The 13820-nt window shown below is 37.8% G+C and overlaps 2 protein-coding genes across 2 annotated transcripts; both read left to right on the top strand.

Moving 5' to 3' along the window:
* The first annotated feature begins 224 nt into the window (after nt 1–224).
* Nucleotides 225–2956, top strand: LOC146308322 (uncharacterized). The gene is made up of 3 exons (XM_084746642.1): nt 225–875; nt 1680–2092; nt 2877–2956. Exons 1-3 carry the CDS (start codon nt 508–510, stop codon nt 2954–2956), a joined length of 861 nt encoding a protein of 286 aa, XP_084602768.1. The 5' UTR covers nt 225–507.
* Nucleotides 2957–6380: 3424 nt separating this feature from the next.
* cimip2b (ciliary microtubule inner protein 2B) lies at nt 6381–13810 on the top strand. The gene is given in 7 exon segments (XM_084746107.1): nt 6381–6496; nt 8218–8426; nt 9638–9792; nt 10260–10386; nt 11316–11442; nt 11444–11526; nt 12449–13810. Coding segments are annotated over 7 exon segments (861 nt in total). The 5' UTR covers nt 6381–6431; the 3' UTR covers nt 12544–13810.
* Nucleotides 13811–13820: the final 10 nt, after the last annotated feature.

The following is a 13820-nucleotide window of genomic DNA, read 5'->3' as shown; positions in this document are numbered from 1 at the left end:
TTAATTAATTAATAATTAATTCATTTTCATTCATTTAAACGTGATTTTATTCCTCCTTCACAGTCTATGACCGGAGCTGCACCCACAGCAATGATCTGCTATTCATTGCAATGGTTTGCCATTTGGAATTTAAGAAAAAAAAAAAAGAAGAAGAAGAAGAAGAAGAAGAAGAAGAAGAAGAAGAAGAAGCTTAGAATGTTGTAATGGACCCATCAGAATTTTTTTTTTTTTTTTTTTTTAGAATGCTTTATTTATAAGAACGCAAAAATGTTCTTTGATGATGTCACACACTCTGATGACATCACAGTACACAGGTTGCCATTGTATTTCAGTAAGCTGTGAACTGAACAGCCATACTACGTTCTAATACAGCCTGTTGAATTGAATGTAGACTAAAGTGTAACGGGTAGGGATAACAAGATTAGATAGACAGACAGACACATATACAGACAATAGACTAATACACTTTGAGTAATTTGATTTAGGTGGTGATAATAAATTGTCAAAATGGCCACAAGGCAGTCTTGTGAAATGATGGACCCTAACAGCATGAGGATGATTGATCAGCTAATGACAAAGAACAGAAAGCTGAAAAACGAACTCATGGTCCATGTTCAGGCTGAATCTCGCCGAAGACAAGCAGACGCAGAAGAAAGTGAACAGAAGAAGAGAGAGCATGTACTCACCCAGAAATGCCAGGAATTGGAAAGCAAGCTAATCCAGTTCAAAACTGACCTTGGAAAAGAACACATCCAGAGGTCTAGTGAGAAGACAGCTTCAGAGAAGGTCATTATGAATCTCACCAAGAAATGCCAGGAATTGGAAGCCAAATGCTCATCGGAGACGAAGCTGAGAGAAGACACAGAGAAGCGTTTGTATAATCAAAATGAAACAATTCAGAAGAACAAAGAGCTGATCTCAATGAGTGAGAGACTGAAATGCAATCTGCAAACACTGGCAGCCAAAAATAAGTCTTTAGAAAAAACAGTAGAAGACATCACAGCGCAGTTAATTGAGAAGGACAAATTATACACTAAGGCATCAGACTCTTTGACAGAAAACAAAAATGAAATTCGGTCTTTAGAAACAAAAGTTCAGTCACTACTCCCTTTTAAAGACATATGTGAGCGCCTCAGAAATAAAAATACAGAAAGTTCTGGTGAGATTACAAATCTCAAACGTCAAGTTGATATTAAAAAGACCACAATACAGACGTTGGAAAGGGAGATATGGTATTTGAATGAGATGATTGAGAAATTGAAATCAGACATGATGAACCAGTCAAACAAGATGAAGGAGTTGGAGATAAGTAAGAACTCAGCTCTTTCAGAAATAGAAAAACACAATGCAGAGACAGAGAAGCAGTGTAGGCTGGTACAGAAGTTGGAAGATGAATTGAACAAATGCACCAACGAGAAATGGAAATTACAAGACATCCAAAGCCAGGAAAGTATTATCCATAAGGAAAGAGATAGACAAATACTATCTCTTAACAGAGCGCTCTTTACCTACGATAAGCAACTACAAATGACAATAGAAGAGAAGAAACAAACTGAGCATGAAAGACAAACTTTATATGAAAATTCCATAAACCTGTGCAAAGAAATTAATCTGAAAAACAAAACTATTGATGAACTTCAGAAAACAAAAACTGAACAGAGTACCGAATTAAAAAAAAGGAACTTGCAGCTGATCAAGATAAGAAAGAAACATCAGTCTCTTAAAAACCAAGTTGAACGACTCAGACAGCAGCTGACAGAAATTAAAAGCACACATAATAGCTACAAACTTTCTGCTGAAAAGGACAAGATGTTGGCACAGAAAGTAACATCCAAGTTGGCAGCAGAGAAGGAGCAGTTGAACAAAGAGCTCGTGCAGATCAAGAACCAGGTAATGCAGCAGCAACAGGTGATCAACCGCCAGGACGCTGAGAGGGTCACGCTACAAAACAAGCTAACTGACCAAGACCTGTTGCTCAGGCAACACAAGAAACAGCTCAAGAATGAGAATTCCACGACAGAGAAGACAGTGGCGCAAAACATCGCTAATCATAATTCAGAACAAAAGGAATCTCAGGAGAGAAGCAAAGAAGGTAATCAACGCCATCACCCTAGGTCACACAAACAGCACCATCAAAAACAGGATGAAAACGACAAGGAGAATGAAGAGCAGGATAATCAAACTGTTCACTTGCTGAAAATCTCAATACAAAAGTTGCAACAGTGTCGATGGGATAAGAGAGAACTAACTGAAAAGGTGAAAGCGTTACAGGCAGTAGTCATGGCATATGAGGATAGGGTTAAAAAACAGCAAGCGCAAATAACTATGCTGATGAATGACGAAAGGAAGCTTAAGTTGAAGGCCTGGCAACTATCGAAGCACACCCCCTTGCCACCAATTTCAAAAAAGCCCAAGCCACCTGATGACACGTCAAAGGACAATCAGGAGTCTGAGCACGAGTCAGGGCATGCATGCTTTCCAATTACATCGTCCAATTTCCAGTGTCAGTCTACAGACAAATCAAACCCTGTCCCTCATCTACCCCTTGTTGGGCTCCATTGTCAGGGCACACAAATTAGATGCCCGTCTTCACTCACAAAAGATGCCACAGATAAACAAACTTAGCTTCCAAGATTCCTAGATTCTAGGTCTTAAGACTCATCAGACCATCTTTGAGTTGGCTACGGTAAACCTAAAACATGCCATTTCCCTTTGCCAGCTGGTGACTATGATGTAATATTGTCATGCAGATGTGTTCAGGCCAAGCCATTTGGCCATGTTTATTTCTGAAAACACTATTACATGTAAATTTTCACCACGACTGGCAAATGTGCCAAATTTGCCAAGCTTTTGAGTGTGTTTAAGACTCCCAAAAGGTCTTGGGCGGCACGGTGGTGCGGTGGTTAGCACTAGCACCTCACAGAAAGAAAGTCCTGCGTTCAAATCCCCCAGCTAGCGAGCTGGGGGTGCAGGACCTTTCTGTGCAGAGAGCGCATGTTCTCATCGTGTCCGCGTGGGTTCTCTCCAGGTGCTCTGGCTTCCTCCCACAGTTCAAAAACATGCAGCATAATTGGTTAATTGGTAACTCTAAATTGCCTAAAGTTTAGTATACACATATCATTGACCACTTGTAATATCTCTACTAGTAAAGTTACTGCTTAAAAATATTTGCACATTCACTTATCAAGCCATTTCCCTTGAGATCTTTGAGGAAAAGATATGTAACCAGTGGTGGAAAGAGTTCTGAAAATCTGTACTCAAGTACAAGTACTCTTACATTACTAAAATATTACTCAGTTACAAGTAAAAGTACTGGTGTACTTAAATACTTAAGTAAAAATACAAAGTATTCATTTCAAAAACTACTCAGAGTATTAGTTACTTTTAACAAATGATTTCACCGTCACCTATCCAAACTAGGGTTACAATTTTTGTGCGATTCCCTGAACTGAATTGAAAGTACTAGCAATCGATTAATCATTAATCATGATATTTCATGATATTTTGTGGGCCAAACAACTAATTTATTAGTGGAAAAATGATTGCCAGATTGACCACTAGTTGAAAAATAGGTCTAAACATGCAAAAACATGTTTGGACCTATTTTTCAATTGACAAGATTTTGACATTGAGATTGTGTCCTGGTTTTCATTGGTCTATTTGTGATCAGATCACCTGATTGGCTACTAAAATGCAGGGTTGGATGTTGATTCAAATTGCATTCAGTACTCAACTATGGATTTAAAAGTAACTAAGTAGATTACATCTTATAACGAATACTTCAGTATGAGTAAAAGTACAGACTTTGAGCATTTGTAATGCGTTACTTCCACCTCCGTATTTAACAATCAGTGTTTTTGTAGCTTCCACATATTCTGAATTTGTGGGATACCTGTGACATGTTAATCAACTGAGAGTCACCTGCACTGAAAGATGACACAGATAAACAAACTTAGCTTCCAAGATTCCTAGATTCTAGGTCTTAAGACTCATCAGACCATCTTTGAGTTGGCTACGGTAAACATAAAACATGCCATTTCCCTTTGCCAGCTGGTGACTATGATGTAATATTGTCATGCAGATGTGTTCAGGCCAAGCCATTTGGCCATGTTCATTTCTGAAAACACTATTACATGTAAATTTTCACCACGACTGGCAAATGTGCCAAATTTGCCAAGCTTTTGAGTATGTTTAAGACTCCCAAAAGGTCTTGGGTGGCACGGTGGTGCGGTGGTTAGCACTAGCACCTCACAGAAAGAAAGTCCTGCGTTCAAATCCCCCAGCTAGCGAGCTGGGGGTGCAGGACCTTTCTGTGCAGAGAGTGCATGTTCTCATCGTGTCCGCGTGGGTTCTCTCCAGGTGCTCTGGCTTCCTCCCACAGTTCAAAAACATGCAGCATAATTGGTTAATTGGTAACTCTAAATTGCCTGAAGTTTAATATACACATATCATTGACCACTTGTAATATCTCTACTAGTAAAGTTACTGCTTATAAATATTTGCACATTCACTTACACAGCCATTTCCCTTGAGATCTTTGAGGAAAAGATATGTAACCAGTGGTGGAAAGAGTTCTGAAAATCTGTACTCAAGTACAAGTACTCTTACATTACTAAAATATTACTCAGTTACAAGTAAAAGTACTGGTGTACTTAATACTTAAGTAAAAATACAAAGTATTCATTTCAAAAACTACTCAGAGTATTAGGTACTTTTAACAAATGATTTCACCGTCACCCATCCAAATTAGGGTTACAATTTTTGTGCGATTCCCTGAACTGAATTGAAAGTACTAGCAATCAATTAATCATTAATCATGATATTTCATGATATTTTGTGGGCCAAACAACTAATTTATTAGTGGAAAAATGATTGCCAGATTGACCACTAGTTGAAAAATAGGTCTAAACATGCAAAAACATGTTTGGACCTATTTTTCAATTGACAAGATTTTGACATTGAGATTGTGTCCTGGTTTTCATTGGTCTATTTGTGATCAGATCACCTGATCGGCTACTAAAATGCAGGGTTGGATGTTGATTCAAATTGCATTCAGTACTCAACTATGGGTTTAAAAGTAACTAAGTAGATTACATCTTATAACAAATACTTCAGTATGAGTAAAAGTACAGACTTTGAGCATTTGTAATGCGTTACTTCCATCTCCGTATTTAACAATCAGTGTTTTTGTAGCTTCCACATATTCTGAATTTGTGGGATACCTGTGACATGTTAATCAACTGAGGGTCACCTGCACTGAAAGATGCCACAGATAAACAAACTTAGCTTCCAAGATTCCTAGATTCTAGGTCTTAAGACTCATCAGACCATCTTTGAGTTGGCTACGGTAAACCTAAAACATGCCATTTCCCTTTGCCAGCTGGTGACTATGATGTAATATTGTCATGCAGATGTGTTCAGGCCAAGCCATTTGGCCATGTTCATTTCTGAAAACACTATTACATGTAAATTTTCACCACGACTGGCAAATGTGCCAAATTTGCCAAGCTTTTGAGTATGTTTAAGACCCCCAAAAGGTCTTGGGCGGCACGGTGGTGCGGTGGTTAGCACTAGCACCTCACAGAAAGAAAGTCCTGTGTTCAAATCCCCCAGCTAGCGAGCTGGGGGTGCAGGACCTTTCTGTGCAGAGAGCGCATGTTCTCATCGTGTCCGCGTGGGTTCTCTCCAGGTGCTCTGGCTTCCTCCCACAGTTCAAAAACATGCAGCATAATTGGTTAATTGGTAACTCTAAATTGCCTGAAGTTTAGTATACACATATCATTGACCACTTGTAATATCTCTACTAGTAAAGTTACTGCTTATAAATATTTGCACATTCACTTACACAGCCATTTCCCTTGAGATCATACAAGGGAACACATACATACATACAATTTTAACAGTATTTAGATAAAGGCTTTAAATAAGTTCACTGGGTTTTCTGTATTTGTTTTCTCTAATCTTTGTCATTTTGTGTTTATTACTTTGGCAAACTAAAACTAAAATTTTAAACTAAAACACCACTTTAGTAAATTAGATGAATTGCTTAAAGGGACTTGAACTAATATACTTTTATTTTGTTTATTTCTTTATTTTTTCACTTGCTTATTTTTTATCAGTGTTTCTACTTGAGCTGAGTATTTCTTAAAAACCCTCTACAGTATACTGTCACTGTTAATATTCCTTCATACTGAGCCACTAGAGGTCGGTATTGAGCATATCTCAAGAATCTTATTAAAAAGTCACTTTAGACAACAATACCTCCTCATATTACTACCTCATATTTTTGTCCTTGTAGAATAGTTTCGGTGCTCACGTCAGTTCAGATGTCACTGAGCTCCATCAGTGTGTTTGGGTTTAATTCTCTGTAGCAACCGACAAACACCGCGATCATAACAAGACGACCTGCTGCAGCCTGCAACTCGAGCAATATGGAGAAATACGCCCCTAAATTCAGCAAAGTCCTGGTGACACCTGATCCACATTATATACCGGGGTGAGTACACGCATCCTGACACCACATACGGTAAAATATCATTTTAATATCGAAGATAAAGTAATGTGTGTAGCATGACTGCACAGAGTTTAATGTCGGTGTGGGTTCCATACTTCTGTCAAAGAGACACAAACATGTCAAATATGAATAAAAACATAAACATAATCCGGTAAAAATACTCAAATTAAAATAATGCTACTTTATTTCTTCATTTAATTGATTAGGGTTGGATCAGAGTAGTGCTGATCAATGGGTTGTTGATAGTTTGTCCCCAAAATTACAGTTCGAGGTAACTACAGCATAAATAAGTGATAAAAGTTAAGCTTTTACTCAGTGCTGGTTTGCACAAATGTGTTATGGTGTCCATACAAAAATATGTACTTAATAATGTACTTAATGTAATCAAAATAGGCTCAGGAAATTTGCATTTCCCTTCAACATTCAATGATTGTTTTCTCAATCTGTTGAAGTCATAAAAATTTAACTAAATGATACTAACACTTTATAATAAGGGTACAAATCATATACTACTGCATGATTTTAATGCATGAATTAATGTTAACCACTAAAAAAATGATAAAGTCACAGTGACTTTATATGCATCAAGTTATGTGGATTTCAGTATCGTGAACGTTTATTTAACTGTATTTATTATAACGTTTGCATCTGATGACCCGTTTGATTAAAAACAAAGCTTCACGTTTCTATGAGAACAGGCACTGTTATGGTTTCAGAGAGGCTGACCAAATTCATGGGTGTAAAATATAAACTTATATAACTGAAGTGGATTTAGATAATGTATGACATAACTGAATTCCTTCACTGGTGATGTATGAAGTGTGAACTAACTAATCACATAAAGTTATTGTAACATGATCACTGGTTAGTGGTGAACAACAGGATCATGATGATACCTCCTGCACTAATTCATGCGTTAAATCATTGTGAGTCATGCATTAGTGAAGCATGACTTAATCCTCTGTCATATGGTGTTGCCTCTAGGTAACATACGCAATTTTGGCCCTTTGGCCCCTTGGCAATTTTTACACTTTCATTCTCAAGTATGAGACAAAAATGGTCTGAAAATGTCATTTATTTTATCATTTTGCAATCTGGAGAAAAATGGATTCACATTAACAGATGAGTACAGTTTAATTTCTCATCGTTTAATGTACGTTGATATTTAATAATTGCGTAATGGAAAACTGTGGAATCTCACGTGACATTTTGGTACTGTGTATTTAGGTTTACATACTCTTCAACAAGGATAAGATAGGTTGTAAAATGCACTGATTATTGAATATTTTATTAGCAGTGAGCCAAATATGGCTCACAGAGGTTCAGTGTTTCCTGAGGGTAACATCCACACAAATAAACTTATTAAAATACTTATACGAGGCATACATTTAAACTGATTCCTTACATTATGGTATGGTGTTGCTTTTAGGTAAAGATCCTTAAAGTTTACCCTAAAAAACTTTGGTTAAAAATTTCTTCAAATTATCTTTGGTTGGTCTATTTTTATGACAAAAAACATTACAGCTGGGGTTTTTTTACCCACTGGCACTAAATTACATATCATGTAGAATTAAGTATATGATTTGTATCCTTGTTGTAAGGTGTTGCTTAAAGATATTTTATTGTTTCCAGCTCAAAAGCTGCTAATGAGTTAGTCTACATGCTGCAGTTCGTGTTGACCCCAGGCTCCCTCTTGTTTTCAGGTACACAGGATATTGTCCACAGCTGAAGTACAATATGGGGAAGTCCTACAGCAAGCTTACGGCCGACCTGCTGACCAGTCCTGAGGTGAAACACTCCAGTCGCCTGGTCCTCCACACAGGTCGCCTCCCATCCGCAGAGTCAAACACTGCTCTGACACCGAGCAGCATCCCTGACAGTAACTTGAAGACGGTGATATCAGGATACACAGGTAGGTATCATACACTATCACAGAGGGGTCACAGTGTAACTGAACACCTCAAGGAAAAGTATTCCATATTGGGTAAAAACACTAATACACAATTTGTTAACATTTAAATTTGCAAGCTGTTAATTATGATACGAAATACCTAAATGCCAATCAGCAGCATTTGTCAGTTATAACTAAAATCTACCAATAAGCCTTTAAATATATGAGTATGTATGGCACAACAACATGAGACCATGAGAACATGAAAATAATCTGTGTCCACTTGCTAAATAATTAAATATAAACGACCAGTTGAGTGGAACAGTGTTGAAAATCAAGATAACACACAGCAAACAGTCATGTCTGTAGCAGTGTTTGTAGTGGTGATTTCAAAATAAAACATGTTTTTAAACCCTATGAAACATGCACATTTTTACAGAGCATTTTAAAGGGTCACATATTTTCTCACTTTCTTCTGGCCATTCAGATTGTTTTGGTTTTAGTTGCTCTGTGGATCAAGGACTATCATTCAAAAAAAAAAAAAAACGAAGTTAGTAGGCTTACTGTGGATAATCCATAGACATCACTGCACTCTTAGCTACTCTTAGTGAATGCTATCATTAGCTACTGTTTGTGAAAACTGTTCGCTACTCTTAGTGAACGCTATCATTAGCTACTGTTTGTGAACACTGCTATTAGCTACTTTTAGTGAACACTACTGTTAGCTACTGTTTGTGAACACTACTGTTCGTGAATATGACTGTTAGCTACTGTTAGTGAACATGTTAGCTAGCTAATGTTAGCTAATCTTAGTGAACACTACAGTTAGCTAGTTGCAACTACTACAGGTGGAAAAGTGGAAAGTAGGACAGCCTAACATTTATCTTACAGTTAGGAAGAGTTTATTTAAATTTTTTTTTTTTTTTTTTTATCTCATGTAATATACATTTACGATTTTCAGTTAGAATACGAACATGATTTAGGAATTGTAATGGCTTTTTTCCTAAATCAGGTCCTACCCCTAATTACTATGGTTACCAGTTAAGATATGATCTGCGTGTTAGTAAGTTTCTTTAATACAGCCACCAGGGAACAAAATCTATCCACCTTCACTGTGCTGGAGGAGAAGCAGAGATCACAGAGACCTAAAGCCAGAACTAAAACTTCATGTATAGATACCACTAGACATTTGGATGAACCAGTGCTTTTAATATTGCTTGTTGCTGTTTTAGGCTTCATTCCAAGAAGTCAGCACTTCATTGGCTGCTGCTACTCTGATACATGCCACAAGGCACTGTCTGAGTTTTACCAGGAAGGGCGTTCGAGGGTCCAGCAGCAATCAACAGTCCTGCCAGCTGTTGTCAAAAACGCCCACCAACAGTTTGAAGTAACCCTCACACACATGTTCTCTCTTTCACTCTGTTGCACACACACACACACACGTTGACATGGCACCTGTGAATAGGTTCACTCTTGTTTAATAATCCATGGTGGAACTTCAGTGTCAGTTCACTGTAATGTAATCCAGCCTAAACAAAAGACTGAGAGGTAGAACTGATCAGGTTTGCAGAGGGATCGACCACAGATTAACCAATTATGTCTCTGAGATTCACATTAATTTACCTGTCCAGACAAATAAGGGGAAGCAATATAATTTATTTCTTCAAATTTTCAATCTCTTGCACAATGTTACAAAAATATTTTTACTGGAATAGATTTATTATATTGTTTATTGGTATTATATATTGTTATGTAGAATCTTTGTTGCCTTTATAAATTTCCTGTTAAGGCTCATAGAGCTCATATTGTGTCTGTCTCACACATGTTTTGGTTCTCTATTATCTTTTAATCTAGAGACCAAAACCCCCTTTGACAGCAGTCTCCAACGAAGTGTTCATCTACAAGCCCTTGACGCCCTACATCCCCCCTGGGAGACCATATTTCTTGGATGACGATGACCCGCAGAAGTACTTAATCTCAGGTACCACAAAGAGAACTTCTAGCAGTTGTTTCCAGTAGAATGCATTTGACCTCATATCTGCATTTTTTTATTTGTTTTGTTTTTGTTAGCAAACAGGCTGTGAACACAATATAATAACCTTTAACTTCATGTAGCAAACTTATTAGCAAACAATTGCCTGTTAACACAATCAGCAGATATTAGCTTTCAGTTTCAGTTTTGGCCTTCAATCAAAAGCTGTGAGTCAGAAAAACAAATCAGATAGCTAAAAAAAAATGCTGAAACGCTCCGCAGAGCTGAGGGGAACTGCTGGTTGACCCACGTCTTTTCGCTCTGTGCTCCAATATCAATTGAGCAAGTTGAGTAAGTGTTGCTGTGAGATCAAGGCAACATCTTTTAACCATCTAAAAAAATTTGTTTTCTTTTCAACATAGACAAGTCTCGCACATAGCAAAAAAGTTATGGCTAATATTTTATTAAACAATTAGCAGTAAAGACATCCACCAAACACAGAGCAGTAGTATCATCCCATTGTTGTCATACCTCTTGTCTCTTGACAGATACCAAGTGTCAAATATGCGATTCCTGACTGAGAAAAATATTTTGGTCTTTAGCTGCTAGATATTCAGGTTTACTCACAAGGTATTGTTAATTTGATGGGCAGGTAGCACACAGATTTTTAGAGAGTTTTTGCTGAAAACAGCAGCTTGCTGTGGCTGTAAATGCAACTGTGCAGACAGTAAAACCAACAATGAGCTAAAATAGATTGAAATGGTGTATAGAACTGAGGAAATTGTTGATTTTGTCACTTTTAATGATCCCGTTAATGTTTCACATATGGTTATTATAAACAATACTGATGGTAGCTTTTATACTTTTTATCTTTTGTATACCATGCCAGAGATTTCCTAAAATACTCCAAGAGCTCACTGAGGGATATCTTTCTACAGGTTTTACAGGCCATGTGCCAAAATCTCGCTACCTATTTGGCAAAGGTTACCCCATCGTGACCAACCAGGCACTGATCCAGTTTGGGAAGCAGCTGAGAGGTGATCCCACTTTCCAAGATGTCCCAGGCAAAAGAACAGAACAGTAACTCCATGCCCACAATCTATCCATCAAAGAGGGGCATGGAGCTGTCATTCACAGGACACATCCCAGGTAGTGTCAGTGTTAGCAACACATTTCACTTTACAGAGCCTTGTCATCAGCTATTTTACAAAAGTTACTGATGGAAATTAATCACTCTGCCGGTGTTTAAAGGGACAGATTGGATTATTTGAAGTAAGGTTGTATGAGGAGCTTATTGAGTTAGTCACTGTATTACCTAAAGTAGATGGTGGTGGGAGGCAGCAGGAGTAACGGTGTGGGGCTACGTAATGTACTGCTGTGGACTAAGTCAGAAGCAACACATATTTTAACCATTTAAAAAAGGCCAAATTAAAAACATCATTATCAGTTGAAGCGTACGCTACATTTAGAATATTTTCACAGCTTTATCTGGCTGTCAGACAGCCTTTTCTAACTGGAAATCACTTTTATAAAAGACAAACAGTGCTCTCTTCAAACCAACCACACTTCAGTGAAAAAAATTTATATTTTCTTGCAGATCACAGGAGTTGCTGGTCTACCACCGCCTTGATCAGTTAGTTAGCTAAATGATTTGTGTGTTTGAAAAGATTTATTCGGATTCACCAAAATCACATAATAACAACAGATTAAGGCCGTGATAGATCAGAAATTCCTGTGTTCTGGAAGGTAATATTACTGATGTTGCCAATGGAGTCTGGTTGGTGTGGTGAGAGTGATATTTGGCTTATACAAGAGTGGTTTCCTGTTAGAAAAGGCTGTGAAGCAGCAAAAATATTCTCAAAATAGTGTACACTTTTTTTTTATGTGCCTGTTGATGACCACGCCCACAGCAGTACATTGAGTAGCTTCCTACAGCTGAGGGCGTGAACGCCATCTCCAATTGGTAATACACTGATTATCTTTAAGTGTGTCATACGACCCCATTTCAAGTAATCTGAGCTATCCCTTTAATATCAAGGTCAAATCTGTCTAACTCTTTGCCATCCCACAGGATATCAGTGCATGTATGGACATACCTTCGATCACCTTTCCCAGAATGCACTGGCAATGAGCAACATCATGAGGATCCTTCTGCAAAAGTCATAAAACCATCAAACACTTCAATAAAATGATCATTACTGGCAGGGTGAAGGTGTGACATGAGTCAAATCTAAGAACTTATCAGGAAGTCCTCACATTTACTTGAAAATAATATGTGCTGTTCACTGTGACAGGAAGAAGACAGGTGAATATGTTAAGTCTTTATTGACAGACTTTGATTGTCACTGGGCATTAAAGGAAGCATTCAGAGGTTGAGGAAATGACGCTGGGTGGATCATACTTTCACAGGCTTCACATTATTGCAGTACATAAAAAAATCTCTATTTCACAAATGGCGATAACACATTTTTCTTATCTTTTCTCTTTCTTATCTAACCACCAGTCTATCAAAATATACCTGACACACATTGAAATACCTGAAACAGCCACAAGGTGGCTTATGTTTGTGCAACTGAACAAACTTCACTGGAAGACATACTACTGCACTGCATATACCAAGCAATTCCACACACTTTAAATTTCAGTGTCAGAAAATTTTGAAAACCTACAAACTCTATAGCTATAAAAACATGAACAGGGAGTTAAGAGATCTAGTAAGTACTGAAGCACTCTACTGTGTGTTTGTTAACTCATGCACCTACAGTAAATCCATGCTGGGAATTTCCTCAAGAAAGCAACTGGAAATGAAACAACATCACTGACAATCCACTGGGCTGGTGTGTTTTGGCACTAGTAAGAGTGTATTGCTTGTTTTTTTTCTGTCTACAGATTAAAGGTACAGCTATGGAAATGACAGTGACTTATGAGAAATGATTTGCACCACAAGAATGTCCAACAGTCTACAGCAGATCAATATTTACACTTTGTGATTGATATTCGCCTACAGGAAGTACAAAGGAGAGTTAAGAGGTGTTAACAGAGGCTCCTACTTACAATTATTCCAGAGTACAATCGTAAATAGGGGAATTGGCCCTCATTCGTCAAGCTGTTTCCTGGAAAAGAGCTGAGGATCTACTGCGGAAATGATCCAGCCTCTTCTGACTGCATCTAATATGAGCACAAGTTACAAAAGTACACTGATAAAACAACAACTGAGGGATATTTTATGATCAGGAGATGGTTGCACCAGCTGTTCAAAAGTTCAAATTAAAGCTGTTCTAGACAACTCCAAACTCAAAAATTTCCAACCTCATACTGGAAGAAAGTCCAATGGAACGTCATGAGCTCCACAAAGAAGCCGCTGTCTGACATCATACAACAATGGCAGTATGAACGGAAGTGTCCATCAACTACAAGGCGAGGTGAAGTATATTTGCCTAATA

Source organism: Lutjanus erythropterus, chromosome 20 (assembly GCF_056507025.1).
Source record: "Lutjanus erythropterus isolate fLutEry1 chromosome 20, fLutEry1.hap2, whole genome shotgun sequence".
Taxonomy (NCBI): Eukaryota; Metazoa; Chordata; class Actinopteri; order Lutjaniformes; family Lutjanidae; genus Lutjanus; species Lutjanus erythropterus.
Note: the sequence above shows the minus strand (reverse complement) of the source record. Positions and strands in the feature narration are given on the sequence as shown.

What these genes read in the sequence shown, in the direction of transcription:
- LOC146308322 (XM_084746642.1), top strand. Translation starts at nt 508, where the DNA reads ATGGCCACAAGGCAGTCTTGTGAAATGATGGACCCTAACAGCATGAGG. An exon ending in GAAGACACAGAGAAGCGTTT is followed by an intron (nt 876 to 1,679) that starts GTATAATCAAAA and finishes ATTAAAAAAAAG; the next exon opens with GAACTTGCAGCTGATCAAGA. An exon ending in TCAGGAGAGAAGCAAAGAAG is followed by an intron (nt 2,093 to 2,876) that starts GTAATCAACGCC and finishes GACTCCCAAAAG; the next exon opens with GTCTTGGGCGGCACGGTGGT.